Source organism: Bos grunniens, chromosome 14 (assembly GCF_055505025.1).
Source record: "Bos grunniens cultivar Pamir isolate PY7600 chromosome 14, Bosgru_T2T1.0, whole genome shotgun sequence".
In the NCBI taxonomy this organism is placed as follows: domain Eukaryota; kingdom Metazoa; phylum Chordata; class Mammalia; order Artiodactyla; family Bovidae; genus Bos; species Bos grunniens.
The window spans coordinates 866200-885991 of record NC_141178.1 but is presented as its reverse complement, the minus strand read 5'-3'; the positions used below and the strand labels follow the sequence as shown (position 1 = coordinate 885991).

At 50.6% G+C, this 19792-nt stretch overlaps 1 protein-coding gene across 11 annotated transcripts in view; it reads left to right on the top strand.

The window, feature by feature from the left end:
* DEPTOR (DEP domain containing MTOR interacting protein) overlaps positions 1–19792 on the top strand; it is a 164181-nt gene that overhangs the window by 118857 nt on the left and 25532 nt on the right. The window contains exon 9 of one of the 11 annotated variants that reach the window (XM_086335702.1): positions 10475–11522. The exons of the other annotated variants lie outside the window; for them this stretch is intronic. Within the exon in view, the coding sequence (XP_086191828.1) occupies positions 10475–10492 (18 nt within the window). The 3' untranslated portion in view covers positions 10493–11522. Of the gene's footprint in view, positions 1–10474; positions 11523–19792 lie in introns of those variants that run through there. 11 annotated transcript variants of the gene reach the window in all.

Here is a 19792-nt window from a genome sequence, read left to right as displayed (position 1 = left end):
TGACATATATGCCAGTGACATATACACCAGTGAAAGTGACATATACACTAGTGCCATATACATCGGTGACATATACACCAGTGAAAGTGACATATACACTGGTGAGATATATACCGTTTACATATACACCGGTGATATATACACCAGGGACATATACACTAGTGACATATACACCAGTGAAAGTGACATAAACACGGGTGTCATATACACTGGTGCCATATACACTAGTGATATATACACTAGTGAAAGTGACATATATAGTAGTGACATATACACCAGTAAAAAGTGACATATATACCAGTGACATGTACAGTAGTGACATATATACTGGTGACATATACACCAGTGACATATACACCAGTGAAAGTGACATAAACACCAGTGTCATATACACTGGTGCCATATACACTAGTGAAAGTGACATATATGCCAGTGACATATACACCAGTGAAAGTGACATATACACTAGTGCCATATACATCGGTGACATATACACCAGTGAAAGTGACATATACACTGGTGAGATATATACCGTTTACATATACACCGGTGATATATACACCAGGGACATATACACTAGTGACATATACACCAGTGAAAGTGACATAAACACGGGTGTCATATACACTGGTGCCATATACACTAGTGATATATACACTAGTGAAAGTGACATATATAGTAGTGACATATACACCAGTAAAAAGTGACATATATACCAGTGACATGTACAGTAGTGACATATATACTGGTGACATATACACCAGTGACATGTACACTGGATGACATATACACCAGTGACATATATACACTAGTGAAAGTGAAAGTCACCCAGTTGTGTCCGACTCTTTGCAACCCCATGGTCCATGGGATTCTCCAGGCCAGAATACTGGAGTGGGTTGCCATTCCCTTCTCCAGGGGATCTTCCCAACCCAGGGATCGAACCCAGGTCTCCCTCATTGCAGGCGGATTCTTTACCAGCTGAGCCACCAGGGAAGCTACGGCGTGTAAAATAACAGCTAGTAGCGGGAGCTCAGCTCGGTGCTCTGTGATGTCTGGAGGGGTGGGAGGTCCAAGAGGAGGGGAATGTATGTGTGTATATAGTTGATTCATGCTGTACAGCAGAAATAAATACAACATTGTAAACCAGTTACACTCAACTTTTAAAAAATATTTTTAATGAAAATGAGGGAATACCCTGCTCTTCCATTAAATAAATGTATTTATTTGCTAGTCCATTACTTTGTTACAGAAAATGATGAATAGATAATTTCCTAATTTTGCCATATGCATTTGTTATAAAATAAGTTCTATGAAAAGCCCTTGTGTAACCCAGTCCTGGAGGCTTGTTCCCACTGACCTGTCACATCACTGCTGCTCTTGACTTCAGGGCAGTGTGTGTGGGTGTGCAGCCTCCGTCTATATGGGTGGCAGCGCTGACCCTGTGAGAGCCTGTCCTGGGGAAGGAGCCAGTGACCTGGGCAGTGACCTACCCTCTTGGTCTGGGTGGTAAGAGTTGCTCCAAACTCTGGCCAGACGCCTTTGGCCCCGCCGACCTGCACGAGCTAACCTAAGGCAGTGCAAAGCGCCCACCTTTGCCTCCCGCGCACTTTCTCCCAGGAGACCAGGCTCGCCCCTGAGGTCAGAGCCCGCCTTCTGCGACTTTCCGGTGCAGACGGCGCTTTGCGTCTGGCCCTCTGTGACCTTCCCGTCCAGCGGGATTTTCCTACTTTTACCGTGGCTGCTTAATTGCACTCTTTTCCTTGTAGAAACAGACACCGTGCTGTAATCGAGTTTTCGTGTGTTTGTCATCTCTCGCGTTTAGTCTACCTTGGGGCTTGGAAACTTCAGCGGCGGGGCACCTTTGTGTGGACAGGACAGGCCCAGACTGGAGAGCCTGGGTGTGGTGTTCCCCTCTTAATGCTTCTTGATCTTTTCGGACCCAGAGAGGAGCTCTTTGCCTGCTTAAAGGGAACCCTTAGTCCATGAAGGTTTCCCGGGTAGCTCGGTGGTAAAGAATCTACTTGCCAGTGCAGGAGATGGGGGTTCAATCCCTGGGTTGGGAAGATCCTCTGGAGGAGGGCATGACAACCCACTGCAGTGTTCTTGCCTGGAGAATCCCATGGACAGAGGAGCCTGGTGGGCTACAGTCCACGGGGTCTCAGAGTCAAACACGACTGAGCGACTGGGCAAACACGCATGCTTAATCCATGATGAGGCGAAACCGTCGTGCCTGTATTAGAATTTCCTTCTCTGGCAGTTCTGGAAGAGTTCCAGAGAACATGCCCCCTTAGGGCGAGTGGAGAGGATCACCCGCCTTCTCCTCTGGACGGGCTTGGCGGGGTCCATGACCTGCCCCCACGCCCGGCGCCTGCGCGCTGCTGACCCTGCAGCCGGGGCGACTCAGGCAGCCGAGCTGCGGCGGGGACGTCGCGGAGACGGAGATGCAGGCCAGGGAAGCTTCCAGCCCAAGTTCAGCTGTGAATGGAATTGACTCTTAAGTGTTCAGTCAGAAGGCTTTTACATCACCCCCGCTTGTTTGAAATTGTGTTTTCTCTCGTCTGTTTTTTTTCTTCTCTTCATCCCCCCCTCCTCCTCACGCAGTCGCCGCATGTTCGTCCCAAGACCCCAAAAAGGGAGCAGATGTTACCAGAGGCGCCAAATATAACCTTGCTTAAGGTTTTGTCTGAATCAGGACCCGTGTAACAAAGAGGGCAATTCATTACACCTTTTCTGATAAAGTTTTTATACTTATTTCATACTTCTTTCCTCCCTTTCCCAGCCTAGAGAATAATGGTGATAGGATCATCAGAGTTCTCACTTGATCCACATCTTTGAATCAGAGTTATTTTTTGAAATAATTGTATTATTATCATTTTGGTGGCACTTGCTTTACCACTTATTTACTCATCTTGCCCAGCCAGGCCCTAGTTGCTGCTCTTGGCCTCTAGGTGTGGCACACAGACCTTGTTGCCCTGCAGCACGTGGGAGCATAGTTCCCCGGCCAGGGACTGAACCTACATCCCCTGCCTTGGAAGGTGGATTTTTGACCACTGGAGTGAAAGTGAAAGCGTTAGTTGCTCAGTCGTCTCTGACTCTGTGCGACCCCCTGGACTGTGGCCTGCCAGGCTCCTCTGGCAGGAGAATCCATGGGATTCTCCAGGCAAGAATCCTGGAGTGGGTTGCCATTTCCTTCTCCGGGGGATCTTCCTGACCCAGGGATCAAACTCAGGTCTCCTGCACTGCAGGTGGATTCCTTACCACTAAGCCACCTGGGAAGTCTGGCGTCCCCTTACAGTGAGAATGAATGCCAGTCGCCTTCCATGACCCTCAGAGTCCACTATCTGGGCTCTTTTGGTCATAACATTATCTCCAGCCTATTTTGCTTGCAGCTCCATTGGCCTCAGGCTGAGTGACTGCTTCCATGGTTGTCATCCAAGTTTCAGATTCAATGTCAATTTTTCAGAGAAGCCTTCTTTAAACAGCTTGTCTTCCTCCAGTTACTCTTTATTTATTACCCTGTCTTATCTTTTCAAGATGTAACACTCATCAGAATTGGATAATAGTACCTAATAGTTTATCATTTGTCTCCAGTAGAACCTTGTCTGCCTTTAACTACTATATTCCCGGTCCTTTTGTAAGTGGTAGAAGCACATGTGTTGCCTGACCCAGTGAGTTGGTGCTTCTGGAGAAGACTGAGGAGCTTACTCGTTGAACACGGGCGCTGTATCCCCGCACCTCTCATACCAAGTGTCTCTTTTTCTTGTTCTTACAAGTCTTGAAAGGGGAGTGGGAAATGTCCTCCCCCCTTGTAAATGAGGAACCTGAGGCCCACTTAGTCCCTTTCTCAAGGTCACCAATCTTGTGAATGCCACAGCTAGCTCAAAATTCGGTCTCTTTGCCCCAAACTCCTAATACTGTTTCCTATTGCATTATTTCAAAAAATACAAACCTATGGGGCAGAGCTCAGTAGATGATATGTGTGTGTTAGTAGCTCAGTCGTGCCTGACTCTTGGCAACCCCATGGACTGTCGCCCGCCAGGCTCCTCTGTCCTTGGAATTCTCCAGGCAAGATCACTCGAGTGGGTTGCCATGCCCTCCTCCAGGGGATCTCCCAGACCCAGGGATCAAACCCAGGTCCCCTGTGTTGCAGGCGGCTTCTTTACCATCTGAGCCACCCGGGAAGTGGGAGATGATATCATCCAATAAAACCTCAACCCTGCTGTGAGCTGCTCGGTGGTTCATAACTTTTCCTGTGTCTTGTGTGGAGAATTTGTATTCAGTTCAAGATGAGTTGTTGAGGTGGTCACATGTCCACCTGCCTTTGCTTGCAGAAGGTCAAGTAAATAATTCTTATTCTTGGCACCAGCCGCTCACCTAGGTCAGGACTAGATCTTGCGGGGTCATCCAAGTGAAAGACATAAAAAAAAATGCACGTCTGCTAGTTTAATCAAACACTTATCTGAGCAAACCACTCAGCCTTCAGACTGTGAAGGAATTTGAGCCATATTTACAAATAAGAAACAAAAGATATCCTTGCTCTTTTCTGGAAAGTTTTTTTTTCTTTTTTCCTGGTGGGAATAATTAAATCCTGTGAGAAATGGTATTCAAGTGTTCACGCAGCCTCGTGCCAGCTCTCACAGGGATTCCAAGACTCCTGGCTTCTCCTCCTGTTTCCTGCTGGTGTGAATTGATGGATGTGGATGTATGGGGCCTCTTTTCACTGTTTGTTTGTTTCTTTGTGTGTTTATATGGAGACAGAACCATCTGAGTCACAGTAAGGAATTAGTGGTCATTGTGTTCTTTTTTTCCTCCTTTCAAAAATTCCCATTTCTCATATAGAAGAAAAATGTCAAAATCCTGCTTTTTTGGTCTTTCCTCCCCATGGCCACAAAGCCCGTATATTTCATGGAATTTTCCTCCTAACCAAGAAAGCCAAGTTGGCCTCCCAAATTCCTAATTAATTTGCCAAGACTGTTTGGGCACTGGAGTAGCAAATGGTGGGATGACAGTCAACACGTGTGAAGAAAGCTGCATACCGTGAGGTTTAAAAGTAGCTCCTTTGCAGTTGAGTGCTGGAAGGCCGTGCGTGCGGATGCACTGGGCTGTGCTCTCCTCTTGGGGCATGGCTGTGGTCAGCCAACCGGGAGCAGAAGGGCCAGTGCTTTGCTCACCCGGGCCTGGTGGGCGGGAGAGTCTGTGGCTCTGGCTGTGGGGAGCCTGCTCCTAGGGGCCTCAGCTCTGACCTTCTTTCTGCTCCCTGCCCTCCCTGCCCACCCTGGAGAAGACAGGGCAGCTCTGCAGTTCTGTGTTCAGTTCGTCTTTCTTGGCCACATGCCATCATATCAGGCCTCGCTGGGATTTATGGTCTCGAGAGGGAGAGAGACCGTCACCCCAGAACTCCACTCTGGAGTCTATAAACAGAGGTGCAGGGACAAACAGAGGGTCCGTCTTCTCCTCTGTGTGGGCCAGCGGGGCACGACAAGGCGCACGTCCCCAGGGGAGGGTGCTTGAGCTGAGACCTAAAGGATGGGTAGAGACTGGGGCTCCGTGGAGGTCCAGCGGTTAAGGCCGCTTCCAGTGAAGTGGGCACAGGTTCGATCCCTGCTTGGGGAACTAAGAGCCCACACGCCCTGTGGCATGGCCAGAAAAAACCACATTCACACTAAGAATGGGTAGAAATCAAGTAGACCTAAGTATATCTGTGTGTTGTGTGCACACGCGTGCACACGCTCTGCCCATGGTTGCAGTGTGTTCAGATGTGCAGGTGTGTGTACACATACACACACGCAGAGTTTATTCCATAAAGAAGAAACTCGGAGTGGAGCCGTTGCCGGGGGCAAGAGTGGGGGGAGGACAGTCTGGGAGTTTGCGGTGGATGGGTACACGCTGCTGCATTTAACGCGCGCCAGACCTACTGGCCGCACAGGGAACCCTGCTCAGGGTCATGTGGCAGCCGGGATGGGAGCGGAATCTGGGGGAGAGGGACAGGTGGGCGTGCGCGGCTGAGCCCCTGGCTGTCCGCCTGAAACTCCCAGCGTTGTCAATAGCTGTGCTCCAGTGTGAAACAACAGTGAAAAAAGAATGGGACACAGTTGCTTGGAAGGAAAGGGCGACAGCTGAGCCCTGACTGCACTGTGAAGGGCGTTTTGGGAGGAAGGGTGGCCGTGAGCTACAGCGGTATCTGTCAGCCGTCTTTTTATTATTTTCCTCTTAAGGAGCATTTCACAGACATTTTCCCCTTAATCATCTCTCTCCGTAAAATGTAGATACCACAGATAGCTGTAGACCTGTTTATGGACTATCTGTACGTACGAATATGAATGTGTGTGTTTCCTACATAAAAAGCGGAAGCCTGGGTTTTACGCTCCAGGAGGTAGTTTTTTCCCCTTTGGGAACTAGGTCACCCCCAGTGAAAATGCGTGAGTTGGAGGGGGGAAGGTTAAGAGACTTTTAAAGCTGGATTTTGAATTGAGTCATAACTTTCGTGTGACAGAAGACACAGCCTGGAAGAATAGGGTTTGGAGAGCCGTCGAAGTGCGCACCTGCGTGGCTGCCGTCCGCACGGAGCGTTCCCGGCCTCGCGGGGGCCCTGTGGCCTCTTCCCGGTCACCGCCTCCCGGCCGAGGCGGGCCCGTCCGTTCCGTCTGCAGAGACCAGTGCGGGCTTTCGCGTCGGGCAGACTCCAGGCCTGCCCGGGCCTCTGCTCTCCTGACCGAGGCCCGTGTGGCGCCTCCTCCGGGTCCGGGTCCGGGTCCGGAGAGGCGGCTGCCGCCCGCCCCTGACTGCGCCGTCTGGAGCGGCTCCCCGGCTCGTGGGGCGGGTCCGAGGCTCTCTCCAGTCCGGGGTCCTTCCCGCTTCCCGGGGCTCCAGCCTTCCGCGGAGTTTTCCTTGTGACCCCAGAATTCTGCCGGCTCCTCCCACGGGCCCCGTGTTTCTGGCCTAGGCTCGCCTAGAAACCCGCGTGAGCGCGTGCTGAGACGCTCAGCCGTGTCCGACTCGACCCCGTGGGCTGCAGCCGCAGGCCCCCTGCCCGCGGGGCTCTCCGGGAGGACAGGGCACGGGTCGCCGCGCCCTCCTCCAGGGCGGCTCCCGACCCGGGGACCTCTCCTGTCAGCAGGCGGCTCCTTCACCTGGGAAGCCCCCAGAAGCGCGCACTGCTGCGTCCTGAGGCTGCTGGGTCCTTTCTGCACGCACGTCACCCGGCGAGCCTATCCCCGCCTTTCAGAAACCTCCCAGGAACTGACACGCGCACACACTGTGTGTACATAGATAGCTGAGGAGGACCTCCTTGCAGCACAGGGAGCTCAGTGCTCGTGCTCACTAAATGGAAGGACGTGTAAAAAGGGAATCGTGCAGGCTCGGGGGGAGGGGACGTATGTGTGCCTGTGGCTGATCCATGTTAATGTACGGCAGAAACCCACACAGTATTGTAATTATCCTTCAATTAGAAGTAAATAAAATTTAATTTTAAAAAAGAGGGGATATATGTATACCTATGACTGGCTCACTTTGCTGTACAGCAAGAATCTAATATAACATCATAAAACAACTATACTCCGATAGAAATTAATTTTGAAAAAATCCCCGAGAAGATTCCCAGAAGTCCTGTCTGCCTTCTCCCTTCTTTCTTCTGATCCATCACATCGCCTTCATCCTGTGGTCCATCCTGTGTTCACTGAGGGCTCAGATTTCTTGCTTGTGTCTGGCACTGGGTCATGGGAGTGCACAGCTTGGGTGTCAGACACAAGATGTTTGAGTCCCAACTTCACCCCTTCCATAGGACCCAGGATAACAAACTCTAAGCCTGAACACCTTTCTTTTTTGTTTCATTGAGTTATCATTGATGGGCAGTATTAACTTTCAGATGTACAGCATAGTGGTTAACAATTTTTAGGACTTTCCCAGTGACTCAGTGGATAAGAATCCACCTGCCATCGCAGGGGACTCGGGTTCAACCCCTGGTCCGGGAAGCTTCCACATGCCACAAAGCTTGTGCTGCGACTCCTGAGGCCCGTGCTCTGTCTGCCTCCGCGAGGAGAAGCCCTCACCCCTCAAGGAAGAGTAGCCCCCACTTGCTGAAACTAGAGAAAGCAATGAAGACCCAGTGCTGCTAAAAATTAATTCACTTAAAAAACAATTGTTAAAGGTTATACTCCATTTATAGTTGTTACAAAATATTGGCTGTTTTCCCTGTGTTGTACTGTAGATCCTTGTAGCTTGTTTATTTATTTTTAATCTTTATTTATTTGGCTGTGCCGAGTCTTGACTGCTGCCTGCAGGATGGTCCGTCTTCGTTAGGGCTTGCAGGAGCCTGCAGGATCTTTACTTGTGGAGTTTGGACACCTGGTTGCAGCATGTGGGAGCTAGTTTCCTGACCAGGGATTGAACCCAGGCCCCGGAACTGGGAGCATGGAGTCTCGGTCACTGCACCGGCGGGGAGGGCCTGGTCTATTTATTTTATACATAGTAGTTTGTACCTTTTAATCCCCTACCCCTGTCTTGCCCCTCCCTGCTTAAATTCTTCACCTTCAACATGACACTTATAATAGTTGCAATTAAATGAAGTGTGACCCAGCACCACAGCTGGCTCATAGTAAAGAGTAACTGTTTGCAGGTGTCATTTATTATATTGCTTGTTAGAATCTTTGTGTTATTCTGTGTCTTCTGGCTGACTCTTGCTTAAGTAACTTTATGTTTACAAACACATAACACAAAATAACAAAACAGTAGCCAAAATAGGATATCATGGGAAACAGAATCCATGTGATCATATGTTTCTGCCATACTGCAGCATGCCATTATGATTCTGTCACTCTCTTAGAAACGCTAAATCTCCGTTTCTCATCTTAAAATGGCAGTGTTGATTGCTTGATGGTGTGACTGTGAGAATGAGTAAGAAATGTGTATGAAGTATCAAGCCCCTTGCCTGTCACATGATAGCTGTTTTGTGAGCATCAGCTAATGTATTTCATCAATATAAGATGTATAGGACATAAGATGTGACCCGATTTCAGAGCTTATTAAAGGTGCATCTGAAAATAAGCGATTACTGGCATTACATCAAATTCCAGTCCCACTGATGGCTATGCTTGTATCAGTGGGTTTGTTTTTGTTTTTTGTTAATCTGGGTTGGGAAGATCCCCTGGAGAAGGGAATGGTAACCCACTGCAGTATTCCCGCCTGGAGAATCCCATGAACAGAGGAGCCTGGTGGGCTACAGTCCATGGGGTCTCAAAAGAGTTGGACACAACTGAGTGGCTAACACACACACACAAGCTTTTTTACGTTGAGGTGAAACTAAGCACTTTTATTTGCAACTGGAAAAAGGAATCTTTAGAAACCAAAGGATGGCAAAGCTTGGAAGTATCTCAGTGTGGTCCTGAGCTGTGCCCGAGTCGCTCTGCTGTGGGGTCCAGCGCTGGCTTCTTGTTTATGCTGCTCACTTATTTGTTTTTGGTTGTTCTAGGACTTCATGGCTGTGCGCCGGCTTTTTCTGGTTGCAGCAAGCGGGGTTACTCTGTGGGCGGGTGAAGCCTTCTTCTTGCAGGGCTCCTCTTGTGTGGAGAACAGGCTTGAGGTGCATGGGCTTCAGCAGCTGTGACACTCCATGGTGTGTGGAGTCTTCCCAGACCAGGATCAAACGCACGACCTCTGCGTTGGCAGATGGATTCTTATCTACCGCCCCACCTGGGAAGCCCTCACACTGGCTTTCTTTGCTCTCTGTCCCAGGAAACAGAAGGGCAACTGCTGAGACATGCACAGCCTGGAACCCCTCAGTCCTTAACAGATAGATAGGAACTCGATCTTTCTGTGTGTTGTGTGCTGTGCTCAGTCGCTCAGTCATGTCCCACTCTTTGTGACCCCACAGACTGTAGCCCTCCGGCTCCTCTGTGCATGGAATTCTCCAGGCAAGAATACTGGAATGGGTTGCCATGCTCCCAACCCAGGGATCAAACCCAGATCTCCTGCATTGCAGGCGGATTCTTTACCACTGAGTACCAGGGAAGCCAATTTTTCTGGGTTCTAACTACATAGTGTGAAGCCAGCTCCTGTCAGCCCTCTGCAGGTCTCTTCAAAGTCAGGTAAACCCAAGCCTGCCTCCAGGTGTAGTCAGGGACCTCCCCAGACTGACCTATATCTGCTAGAAATTCGAAGCTGTCCCAACCAAGGCTGGACATCCTTTTACAAAGCTATACTCCTGGATTTACCCATGACCAATCCAAGTGTCATGGGAAGTAAAGATAAATATAGTAATGTCTTTCCTGTCTCTGCAAATGTGTGACATACAGAAGATTCCACAGTTTACGGTGGTATATCAGTTACAGTTAGCTTCCTTTATGAGCTATGTGAAATCTTGGAAACAGTGGTTAAGATTAGTATTTCTTTGCCACTTGTAAGTTGAAAGAAAGTTAGTTTAAGACCGAGATATGTCGCTGTGGTCTGTGTTTTCACTTTGTTCACTTTCCATTTGCAGCCCCACCTCAGGGTCTAGGATGGCTGCTGTCACTCCAGCCATTAGGCTTACGTTCCAGCTCTCCATAAAGTAAGAAGGGAAGCAGAAGGGCACTGTTCCTCCCTTCAAGATACTCCCGAGAAGCTGCACACACTGCTCCTGTTTATATCCCACTGACTAGAACATGACCACAAATGGCCGCACTTAGCTGCAAGGGAATCTGGGAGATGTTGCGTTTACTCTGGGCGACTCTGGTGGATTCAAGTGTGTCCTGGTCCCGAAAGAAAAGATATATTGAAGTCCTAACTCGCAGTACCTAAGAATGTGACTTTATTTGGACATAGGGTCTTCCAAGAGGTAATCAAGTTAAGATGAGCTCATTAGGCCTTCATCCAATTTGATTGGTTTACTTATTAAAAGGGGCTATTTGGACATAGATCTACACAGAAGAAAGATAATGTGAAGTACATGTGGAGAAGATGGCCACGTGATGGCGAGGGATATATCTACACGCCGAGGATTGCCAGCAAACATCAGATGCTGGAGGGTGCAAGGAGGCTCCTATAGAGCAGGAGAAAGCGCGTGGCCCTCGGGCACTGTGATCCCACACTCTCAGCCTCCAGAAGGAGGGTCTCCTGTAGCACAGGAGAAAGCATGTGTCTCTGCGAGCACCATGATTCCACACTCCCAGCCCCTAGAAGGAGGGTCTCCTATAGAGTAGAAGTAAGCACGTGGCCCTGTGTCACCGTGATCCCACACCCCCAGCCTCCAGAAGGAGGGGTCTCTTGTAGCACAGGAGAAAGCGCGTGGCCCTGTGTCACCGTGATCCCACACTGCCAGCCTCAAGAGCTTGAGACGGTGAATCTGCGTGCCTGATGCACGTGGTGCCCTGTGGGTCAGCTGGTAGCAGAACAAGCGAGGCCCCTGTGCTCGTGGAACTTCAGGTCCAGAGAAGAGGCAGATGGTAATTCTTCACTCAGATATTTAATTACGAGCTGTGGTGTGTCTGTTTGGTGGGAACATGACTGGGAGCAAGACTTGAGGTCTCAAATACACATTTTTGTAAGTTTGCACGTTTCATTCATTTTCAGAATTCCATGCTCAAGGTTGCAAAGTCATGTGCTGAGCCTGCCCTTTAGCCTTTAATTTTAGAGTCTCTTACTTCTACCCATCAGTTTTTTCCTGCCAGATAAAGTCAACGATTGTTAGTATGACAGTTACAGCTTGCAGGTCTCCTGGGAGGGCCTGTGAGGGAGAGGGAGATGATGGGAGCCAAGTCAGGAGGACGTTCGTTTGGCGGAGGCTTGGGCCTCTGGAACGGGAATCACGGATGTTGAGTTGATTGAATGCTTTGTTTTGCACATTCCTGCTCCTCCTCCAGTGTCTTCCATCTCAGTGAACATCGTTACCGTCCACCCAGCTGCTGAGGCCAGAAATCTAGAAGTCATGCTTGCCTTTTTCTTTTCCCTCCAATTCCAGATGCTTCCAAAATGTATCTCAGATGCCTCTGTTTTTCTTTATTTTCCCAAATCCAAACCACTGTCTCCTCTCACCAGGACTACCGTGGCTCTAACTGGTCTGCTTACACCTACTCTTTTTTTCTTTACATTAAAAAAATTTTTTTTTCAAAGTTTTGGCTGCGCTGGGTTGCTGCACACAGACTTTCTATAGCTGCAGCGAGCAGGGGCTTTTCTGTAGCTGCAGTGCCCGAGCTTTGCGTTATGGTGGCGGCTCTTGTCACAGCACGGGCCCCAGGGCACGGAGCCACAGGAGTTGTGGCCTGTGGGCTTGACGCTCATGGGGTCTTCCTGGACCAGGGGTCAAACCTGAGCCCCCTGCACTGGCAGGCAGCCCCCCAACCCCGGACCAGCAGGGAGGCCCACTTGCACCCCCTCTCGCAGGCTTGTCATTCATTCTCCTCCCGGCAATCGAGCCAGCCAGGTCCTGCCGCTCCCCTGCTTGGCGGCCTTGGTTGGTTCCATGTTGGGATCAGGGTAAACTCTCAGAGGGTCACTTCGGCTTCCCTGGCCCAGGTGATCTGACCTCTGCTTGCCTTTCAGACCTTCTCTCCTGGCCTCCTTCCTCTTTGCTCATCTCCATCACCACATTTTAGTTCCTCAAGCCAGTGGTTGCTTTCTCTCCATAAAGTGAAAGTCACTCAGTCGTGTCCGACTCTTTGTGACCCCATGGACTATACTGTCCATGGGATTCTTCAGGCCAGAACACTGGAGTAGGTAGCCTTTCCCTTCTCCAGGGGATCTTCCGAACCCAGAAATCGAACCCAGGTCTCCCGCATTGCAGGCGGATTCTTTACCAGCCGAGCCACCAGGCAAGCTTGCATTTGCTGTTTCTTCCACGTAGAATTCTCTTTTCTTGGCTCCTTGGCTTTGACACCTCACTTTACACGCTTCCTCCTCTTTAGTTTGGCTGGGAAGCCTTTTTTTGCTTGTTTGTGTCTCACTGCTCGGCACGTGGGATCTAGGTTCCCCAGTCAGGGCTCAGGCCTGCATCCTCCGCAGGGACATGGGGTCTCGATCACCAGATCACCAGGGAAGTCCTAGGAAGGGACGTTTTCGTAGCATTTCTGCCCACATCTCATTGGCTGAGACTGTACTGTTCAGCCACTTCAGGGGGGCTGGGAATTTGAGTGCTTCGTGTTCTACCTTTCCGATGGCGAGAGAAAGAGTAGACTGAATGAAGTGAGCTGAGCCAGACTGACAGTGTGAGCCAGAGCCCTCGCCGCTTATTTCCTTCACAGATATGTTTGTGTTTTCTTTGATCCCTTCCAGAACACGTGCTCTGTGGCAGGGGTAATAGCTAACCTTGTTTTTTTTTTTTTTTTGCTACATGCGCATTGAGCGTTTGTTGAGTCAATAAATTAACTTCTGTGGGTAGAGACAGTGGAGACTCTACTTCAGGCAGCATCACCGCTTTACTAGACTAAAAGAGCTTCTTAGAGCGGCAGGCGGACAGGGGGACTTCATTCCAACGCCTGCCACACACCACGTGACACCTAACAGTGCTCACCGTTATTTTTAAAATCTCATTTAATGATTCCATTTATTCATGGTCGAATAAATAATTGGGAGTCTGTTCCCGAAGCTCTGTAATTAATATTCTAAAGCAGAGAGACAAATATAAGGTGTCCTGCAGACCAGCAGCGTCCATATAATTCATACGAAGATCGCGGGCGTCTGGCCTGGTACAGAGTTGGTGCCCATGTTTGTCTTCTAAATGAATTTGAAAATGGATGTCCAGACAATGTATTAGTTATTTCAGATAAAGAGGCAGATGGCACTGAATGTAGTTGTATAAAACGGTAGCCTTTCCGTTTAACATTTTGGGGCCCCGTCTGGTCCTTTCAGGAGATATAATGGAGAACTACTGAAAACACTTCTGAGATCAATTAAAGCCACACTGGCCGAGTGATGGTACGTGATGAGAGCCGTGCTAGGTCATCTCTGCTCGAGTGATGGTACGTGATGAGAACCGTGCTAGGTTATCTCTGCTTTATCACTGAAAACAGCAATTCTGGACAGAGGTATTGTCTCCATTTTTACAGATGGGAAGAAACTGTGGTTCAGAGGGTTAAGAACTTTGCCTGAGGTTAAGATTTGTGTGTGAATTCAGACGTACCTGGCTCTAGACCCTGTGCTTTGGAACCGTTATTGTAAATGTGTGGAACTGATTATATCAAGAGAAAAAATAAGCCAAAAATGCCCTTACTGTGTCTTAGGGATTTAGCTGCTCCTGTGGACAGAGGATAATACTGCGTTTGGGTTGGCGCCGCCCTGGCTCTTGTTGTGAAACTGTGTCCTCCAAGAACTTGACCGTGATGGTCGGCATTCTTGTGAGCTAAGAAATTCAAATGAATAAAAGGCTTGACAGTACAGGCTTGAGCTTTGAAAACTGGAAAGAATGTGTCCGTGTCTCCAAGCCTTGTGTATCCCAGGGATTCGAGTGGCCCAAAGCAGTTCATTTTAGGCTGCAATATGATAATGTAAGCTGGGCTCCGGAATGAGTATGTTCTGCTGTTGGAAGGCTGAAAGCGCGAACCTTAGTGTCCCCGGATAGCAAGCGATTACATCGTCAGGAGCCTCACGCAGCGACCGTACTAGGCACCGTCAGAAACCTCGCTCCACTCAGCGCTTCGGCACCTGCTTCCCTCCGCTGTCTGTCTGTCTGGCACTGGTTTGGTCCTCATTCTGGCTGCGCCCTGTCTTTCGATCTGTCTGCCTTTGCCCTAAGGATCCGTTTCCTGCTCCGTTTGTCATTCAGCCATGCACACACATCCTCCCCGTGGAACCAGAGAGTGGACCTTCAGAAGGCCTCCGGGTTGGCAGGGACCAGGGCGGCTCTGGTCCCTGCAGGCCTCTCTGGGCCAGAGTAGACCTTGCTGGTTTTTCGACATCGCTTTCAAACTAGTTTGACTTCTGGGAGGGGGAAGAAGCTGTTGACAGCGTTTAATGGTCATTGGCTAGATGTTATTCTTGGCTGTCATCCAGGGTAGATTTATAAATGTGTTTGAAGTTCACCCATATAAAAATGTCTTTTGAATTTCCAACACCAATAGAAGTGTTATTTCCACTACCAGTAATCAGAAACTTAGAGCTGAAAAGATTCCACTGGTTCTTAACATTATGTATGGGTCATATGCCTCTTTGAGAAAGTAGTGACAGCTGTGGGCATTTTTCCTAGAAAAAAAGGGCTGTGTGTGTGTGTGAGAGACAGAGAGTGAGAGACAGAATCACAAAGGGCCGTGTGTGTGAGAGACAGAGAGTGAGGGACAGAGTCACAGCTGCACAGTTGAGTGCTGTTTATGGACCATCTACCTTTGGACCCCAGGCTCTAAATCTCCTGGTCTAACCTCATTTTACAGGTAAGGAAAGTCAAGTCCACAGAAGTGAAGTGACTTAGGCAGGCTTAAGGAAGATAACCAGAACTAGGCTCTGAGCACTCCTGACCGTGCTGTGAAATTGTGTGTGTGTGTGTGTGTGTGAGAGAGAGAGAGGGGGGGAGAGGGCAGTTTCATGCCTGGCCTGCCCTGGGGAAGCCCACTTTGTATCATTTCCATCCCTTCTCTGCTCCACCCTGCCATCACAGTCATTTCAGTAATTAATATGATCTGGCCTCTTTTGAGTTTATATTATGTTCAACTGTTTTTAATAGTAATAATGAAAATGCTTAGCTTTGGTTAAACATAGATCAAAGAATATTACATTTCTCTCTCTCTCTCTCTCACAACTTCCTGAAACAGAGCTGAGCAAGTACTATTACCTCTATTTTACATGTTAGAAAATCAAAGACCCAAATTAAGTTGTTCCGGGCCAACTACAGAGTGAGTTCAGCTCTTCTCATCGGTGAATTCCAGCTGGGGGACTGGACTTCTGTCTAATCCTCTTGTTTGAAACGAGCATAAGCAGGAACACGCAAATCCTTGAGTGAATGCCCAGACCACTGTTCCTCAGCTTTCAGCGTCCCTCAGAATCACCTGGAAACCCCAACAACAATGTCCAGAGGTAGGGACTCCCTGGTCTGGGGCGAGGCTGGTTCATCACCAGTTTTCAGAAACTCACAGGTGATTTCCCCGTGCAGCTGCCGAGTGAGGCGCACCACCCAGACCCTTAAAGGATGTGCTCAGCGCTGCCTCATCCTTCCGGTGCTTGGAAGACAGGCTGTGTGGGCTCCGTGCCTCAGGTTCAGGCGGAAGGCGGGGTTCCGTGGCTTTTCTCTGAGACACTGCAGAGGCGCGTGCGTGCTGTGCGTTTCGCTCGGAGGTGTCTCTTTGCCGCGCATTGGTTCCAAGCATATTTGACTCATGATGTCACACTTCTCACGAAGCCGGACGGCAGCCCCCAGCCCCTGACCGTGTGCCCGAGCCCCCGTGACGTCTGCAACCAGCGCAGCGGCTTTGAATCGTTGCAGCTGGGCCTCGTGGCATTCCAGAAGCCCGGCTCTGCGGGAGCCAGCCTCAGACACAGCTCTGCCCCACGTCCCTGAGGAGGGATGGGCTTCCAGCCCCTTTGGATGACGAGGCTGCCACAGAGCTGCCAGGGCGCAGCTGCGGTCCCGCAGCCTGGGAAGATCCCACCGTGTCCTGTTCTCTTTGAACGGCAGAAGTTTTTTTAAAAGAGAAGGAAAACGTACTGAGGCAAGTTTAAGGCTAGTTTAAGGAGGTTGATTTCTTGTGAATTCAAATACGCGTCGGGTATTTCGGTTTAAAACGTGGATTTTTCTCTGCTGAGGAGAAACTGTTTCCTTCCCCCTCCTCCTTCATGCTAGGCCTGCGGCCACCCAGATTTGGCTGCAGCTTCTGCTGACTGGGGAAAAGCTCCCAGGGCAGGCGTTGAGACGCGGCTGTCTTGCTGGGGGGCGGGGAAGGCCAGCCATCTGCCCAGGAGGCCCCCAGAGCCCCCCGCTCTCAGACGAGAGAGAAAGCTGCCTTTGTCTGGGGCCGCGTGTGACCAGCTGCTGGGCCTCGGTGGGGCCACAGTGGCCAACTGCACAGCGTTCTGGCCTGCATGAACCCACAGCTGGGCCGATGAGCTCAAGTTCCAGAATAATCAGGGCCAGGCACAGACCTCATCTTTGTGGACCCAGAGGTGGCATGACCGCCTGCTGCCTTGGAGAGGTCAGGGAGCCTTGGAGAGGTCAGGGGGCGGGGTGCCAACCTTTCTTTGTGTGCTAAGACAGTCGTGTCCGACTCTTTGCGACCCCATGGACTGTAGCCCACCAGGCCCCTCTGTCCATGGGATTCTCCAGCAAGAACACTGGAGTGGGTGGCCGTGCCCTCCTCCAGGGGACCTTCCCAACGCAGGGATCGAACCCGGTCTCTCATGTCACCTGCATTGGCAGGCGGGTTCTTTACCACTGGCGCCACCTGGGAAGCCCCGAGCTGCTGTGGGCCACCCGCTTCTGTGTCAGCTGGAACCAGAGCTGTGTGGCCCGGCGTGGTGCCTCAGGCTCTGGGGAAATCTGTCACTCCCTCTCTCGGAGCTTCCGATCGTGTGGAGGTGGGATATATACCAAGAGGGCTGGGAGAAAATCCGTGTCTGTAACTAGGTGTTCCATTTGGGGTTTTTGTTTGTTTTTTAATTGTGTGTTGCACCAGCTCTTCTCTGCAGACGTGGGATCTCTGGTTGCAGCGTCTGAGACCCTAGTTCCCCGACCAGGGATGGAACCCGGCCCCACCATGGAGCAGGGAGCCTTAAGCTTGGGACTGGCAGGGAGGTCCCGGGCGCTCCGTTCTGCAGTCCCGAGTCCACGCCCGCCCCCACTGCACCATTCGCGGGCTCTGTGTCCTGACCCCCAGTGTGAGTCCTCGCCCCACACACTCAGCGCCCTGGGGCATGTTCCGTCTCATCTGGAGGCCAGCACCAGTGTCTCATCAGCATAGCTGTGCCTCCGAGTCCTTGCTTGCCTTTGCCTTAAACCTGCCTCTTCTCTCAGTCCTCAGCTTCCATCCTCAGATCTTTCAGTCCTGTCTGGCCAGTCAGCTTCCATCTTTATGGCTCTGTCAGCTTTCTGCTGCTGGAACCCGAGCTCTGACTCGCTTATCCTCTGTCTCAAGCCTGTGTGACTGTTCCTGTTTGACGCTTCTTTTAGAGGGTCTGGTGGTGGGCGAGAGAGTCCTTCTTGTTGGACAGGCAGTGGGAGGAGCAGATAGATACAGGCTGGTGGTTGGGGCGCCTGGGCAAGCTGGAAGCTGCCAGCCCTTCTGCGTTCATCTCTCACCTCAAGGGCAACCGAGAGCAGCTGTAGTCCCGTTCACGTCGCTGCGTGTGTGGTAATAACTTCTCCCTACCACTCGTTTCCTTCTCCCTGGGCACTCAGTAAGTCCCTCCGTCGTTTATGGCTCCCAAATTGTCATGTCTGGATGGGCGACTCCAGCTTTCTTTCCTGAAGGTTCTGGAATGGGATTATTGGGGAGGCTGGAGAAGAAATCCCTGGAGGACTATGCGGGACCCTGGGTGGGGAAGATGCCCTGGAGAAGGGAGCAGCTCCCCACTCCAGTACTCGGGCCTGGAGAACTCCATGGACTGTACGGTCTGTGGGGTCGCAGACAGCTGGACACGCCAGGGTGTCCTCACGTGTATGAGCTCATGGCCGGTGGGGTTGAAGCCGCTCTCCTCAGCCGGGGGCAGGACCGCAGGACCCAGGTCCGGGGCCACACAGGGTGGGGCGGGCTGCACTCCACAGCGTCTCTGTGGGCCTCTGTCACCAGGGCAGCCGTGAGCCATGCCGGCTTATACACCTACCTTCCAGATGCTACGCACATTTCTCCCGTGCTGACTCGACTCCAAGGCTGCCTTGGAGAGGGACTCTGGGAAATGGACTTCTTGCTTGGCCGAGTTGACACCGCGTAGCTCTGTTCCCTTGTTTATATGTATGCCCTTCCTAATAAGTGGCCCTCAGAATGTTCCTGGTACAAGTATGAGGAGGGGATGGGGAGAATAAACGTGAGATCCACCCAGTGAAGGAGAACGGGGTATCCTCATGAGCGGTAGCTCCTTCTCTGCCTGCGGTACTGGTGCATGCTATTGTGTGTGGAATTGAGTTGCATAATCTAGAATGAGGTTGCTTTCACTGTTGTCTCTGTGAGCAGAAACCCACTCTGTCTTCTTCCCTCTGGCTCCTTGAGGCTGGGGCCCAGAATGGATTAAGTGTTTAAAGTAGGAGCTCTCGGTTTGGTCTTCTCTCTCCAAACTTCTAAGAGAACTGGTTCTGGCAAACTCGAGTTGTCTACACGACCTAGCTTATTTTGGCTACTTCGTGAAAGAAGCAATATGACCAGGCTGAATATGACCATCTGGAAAATGTTCCTGGAAGCATTTTTAAATGCCCAGAATGGAAGTCAGCTTTTCAGGGTTAGCCTATAATCACTTTCTTACATACAGGCTTAGTAAGAAGAGTTTGGTCCTGGCTAAGAATCCAGTGGATTAGCCTTAGAAGTAAACATTCATGCGAGCTGACCGGGAGGGCAGACTGCTTAATGCGACTATGTCTGGTATGTCCTCTGGGCATGGTGGGAAGGAGGAGCCCGTCTCTGCTGGGCTCAGACTGGCGCTACACCCGTTGCCTAACGCGTGTCGTCTCCTGTCGTCTTCGTCACACAGCCCTACGAGCTGCAGATTAGCTGTGTCTTACAGTCGAGGCTGAAAGAGTGACTCACAGCCTCTGCTTGTGCAACTCAGTGACAGAACGAAAAGCCAGATTCCCCCAGGTCTGCCTGGCTCCAGGGCCCTTAATCTTCCCATCGTATCACGGTGCTCTTCGCGTCAGTTGGCATTGTTCTCCTTTCTGCTCTTCAGCTCGTCCATCTGGCTAATCTTGGCAAAA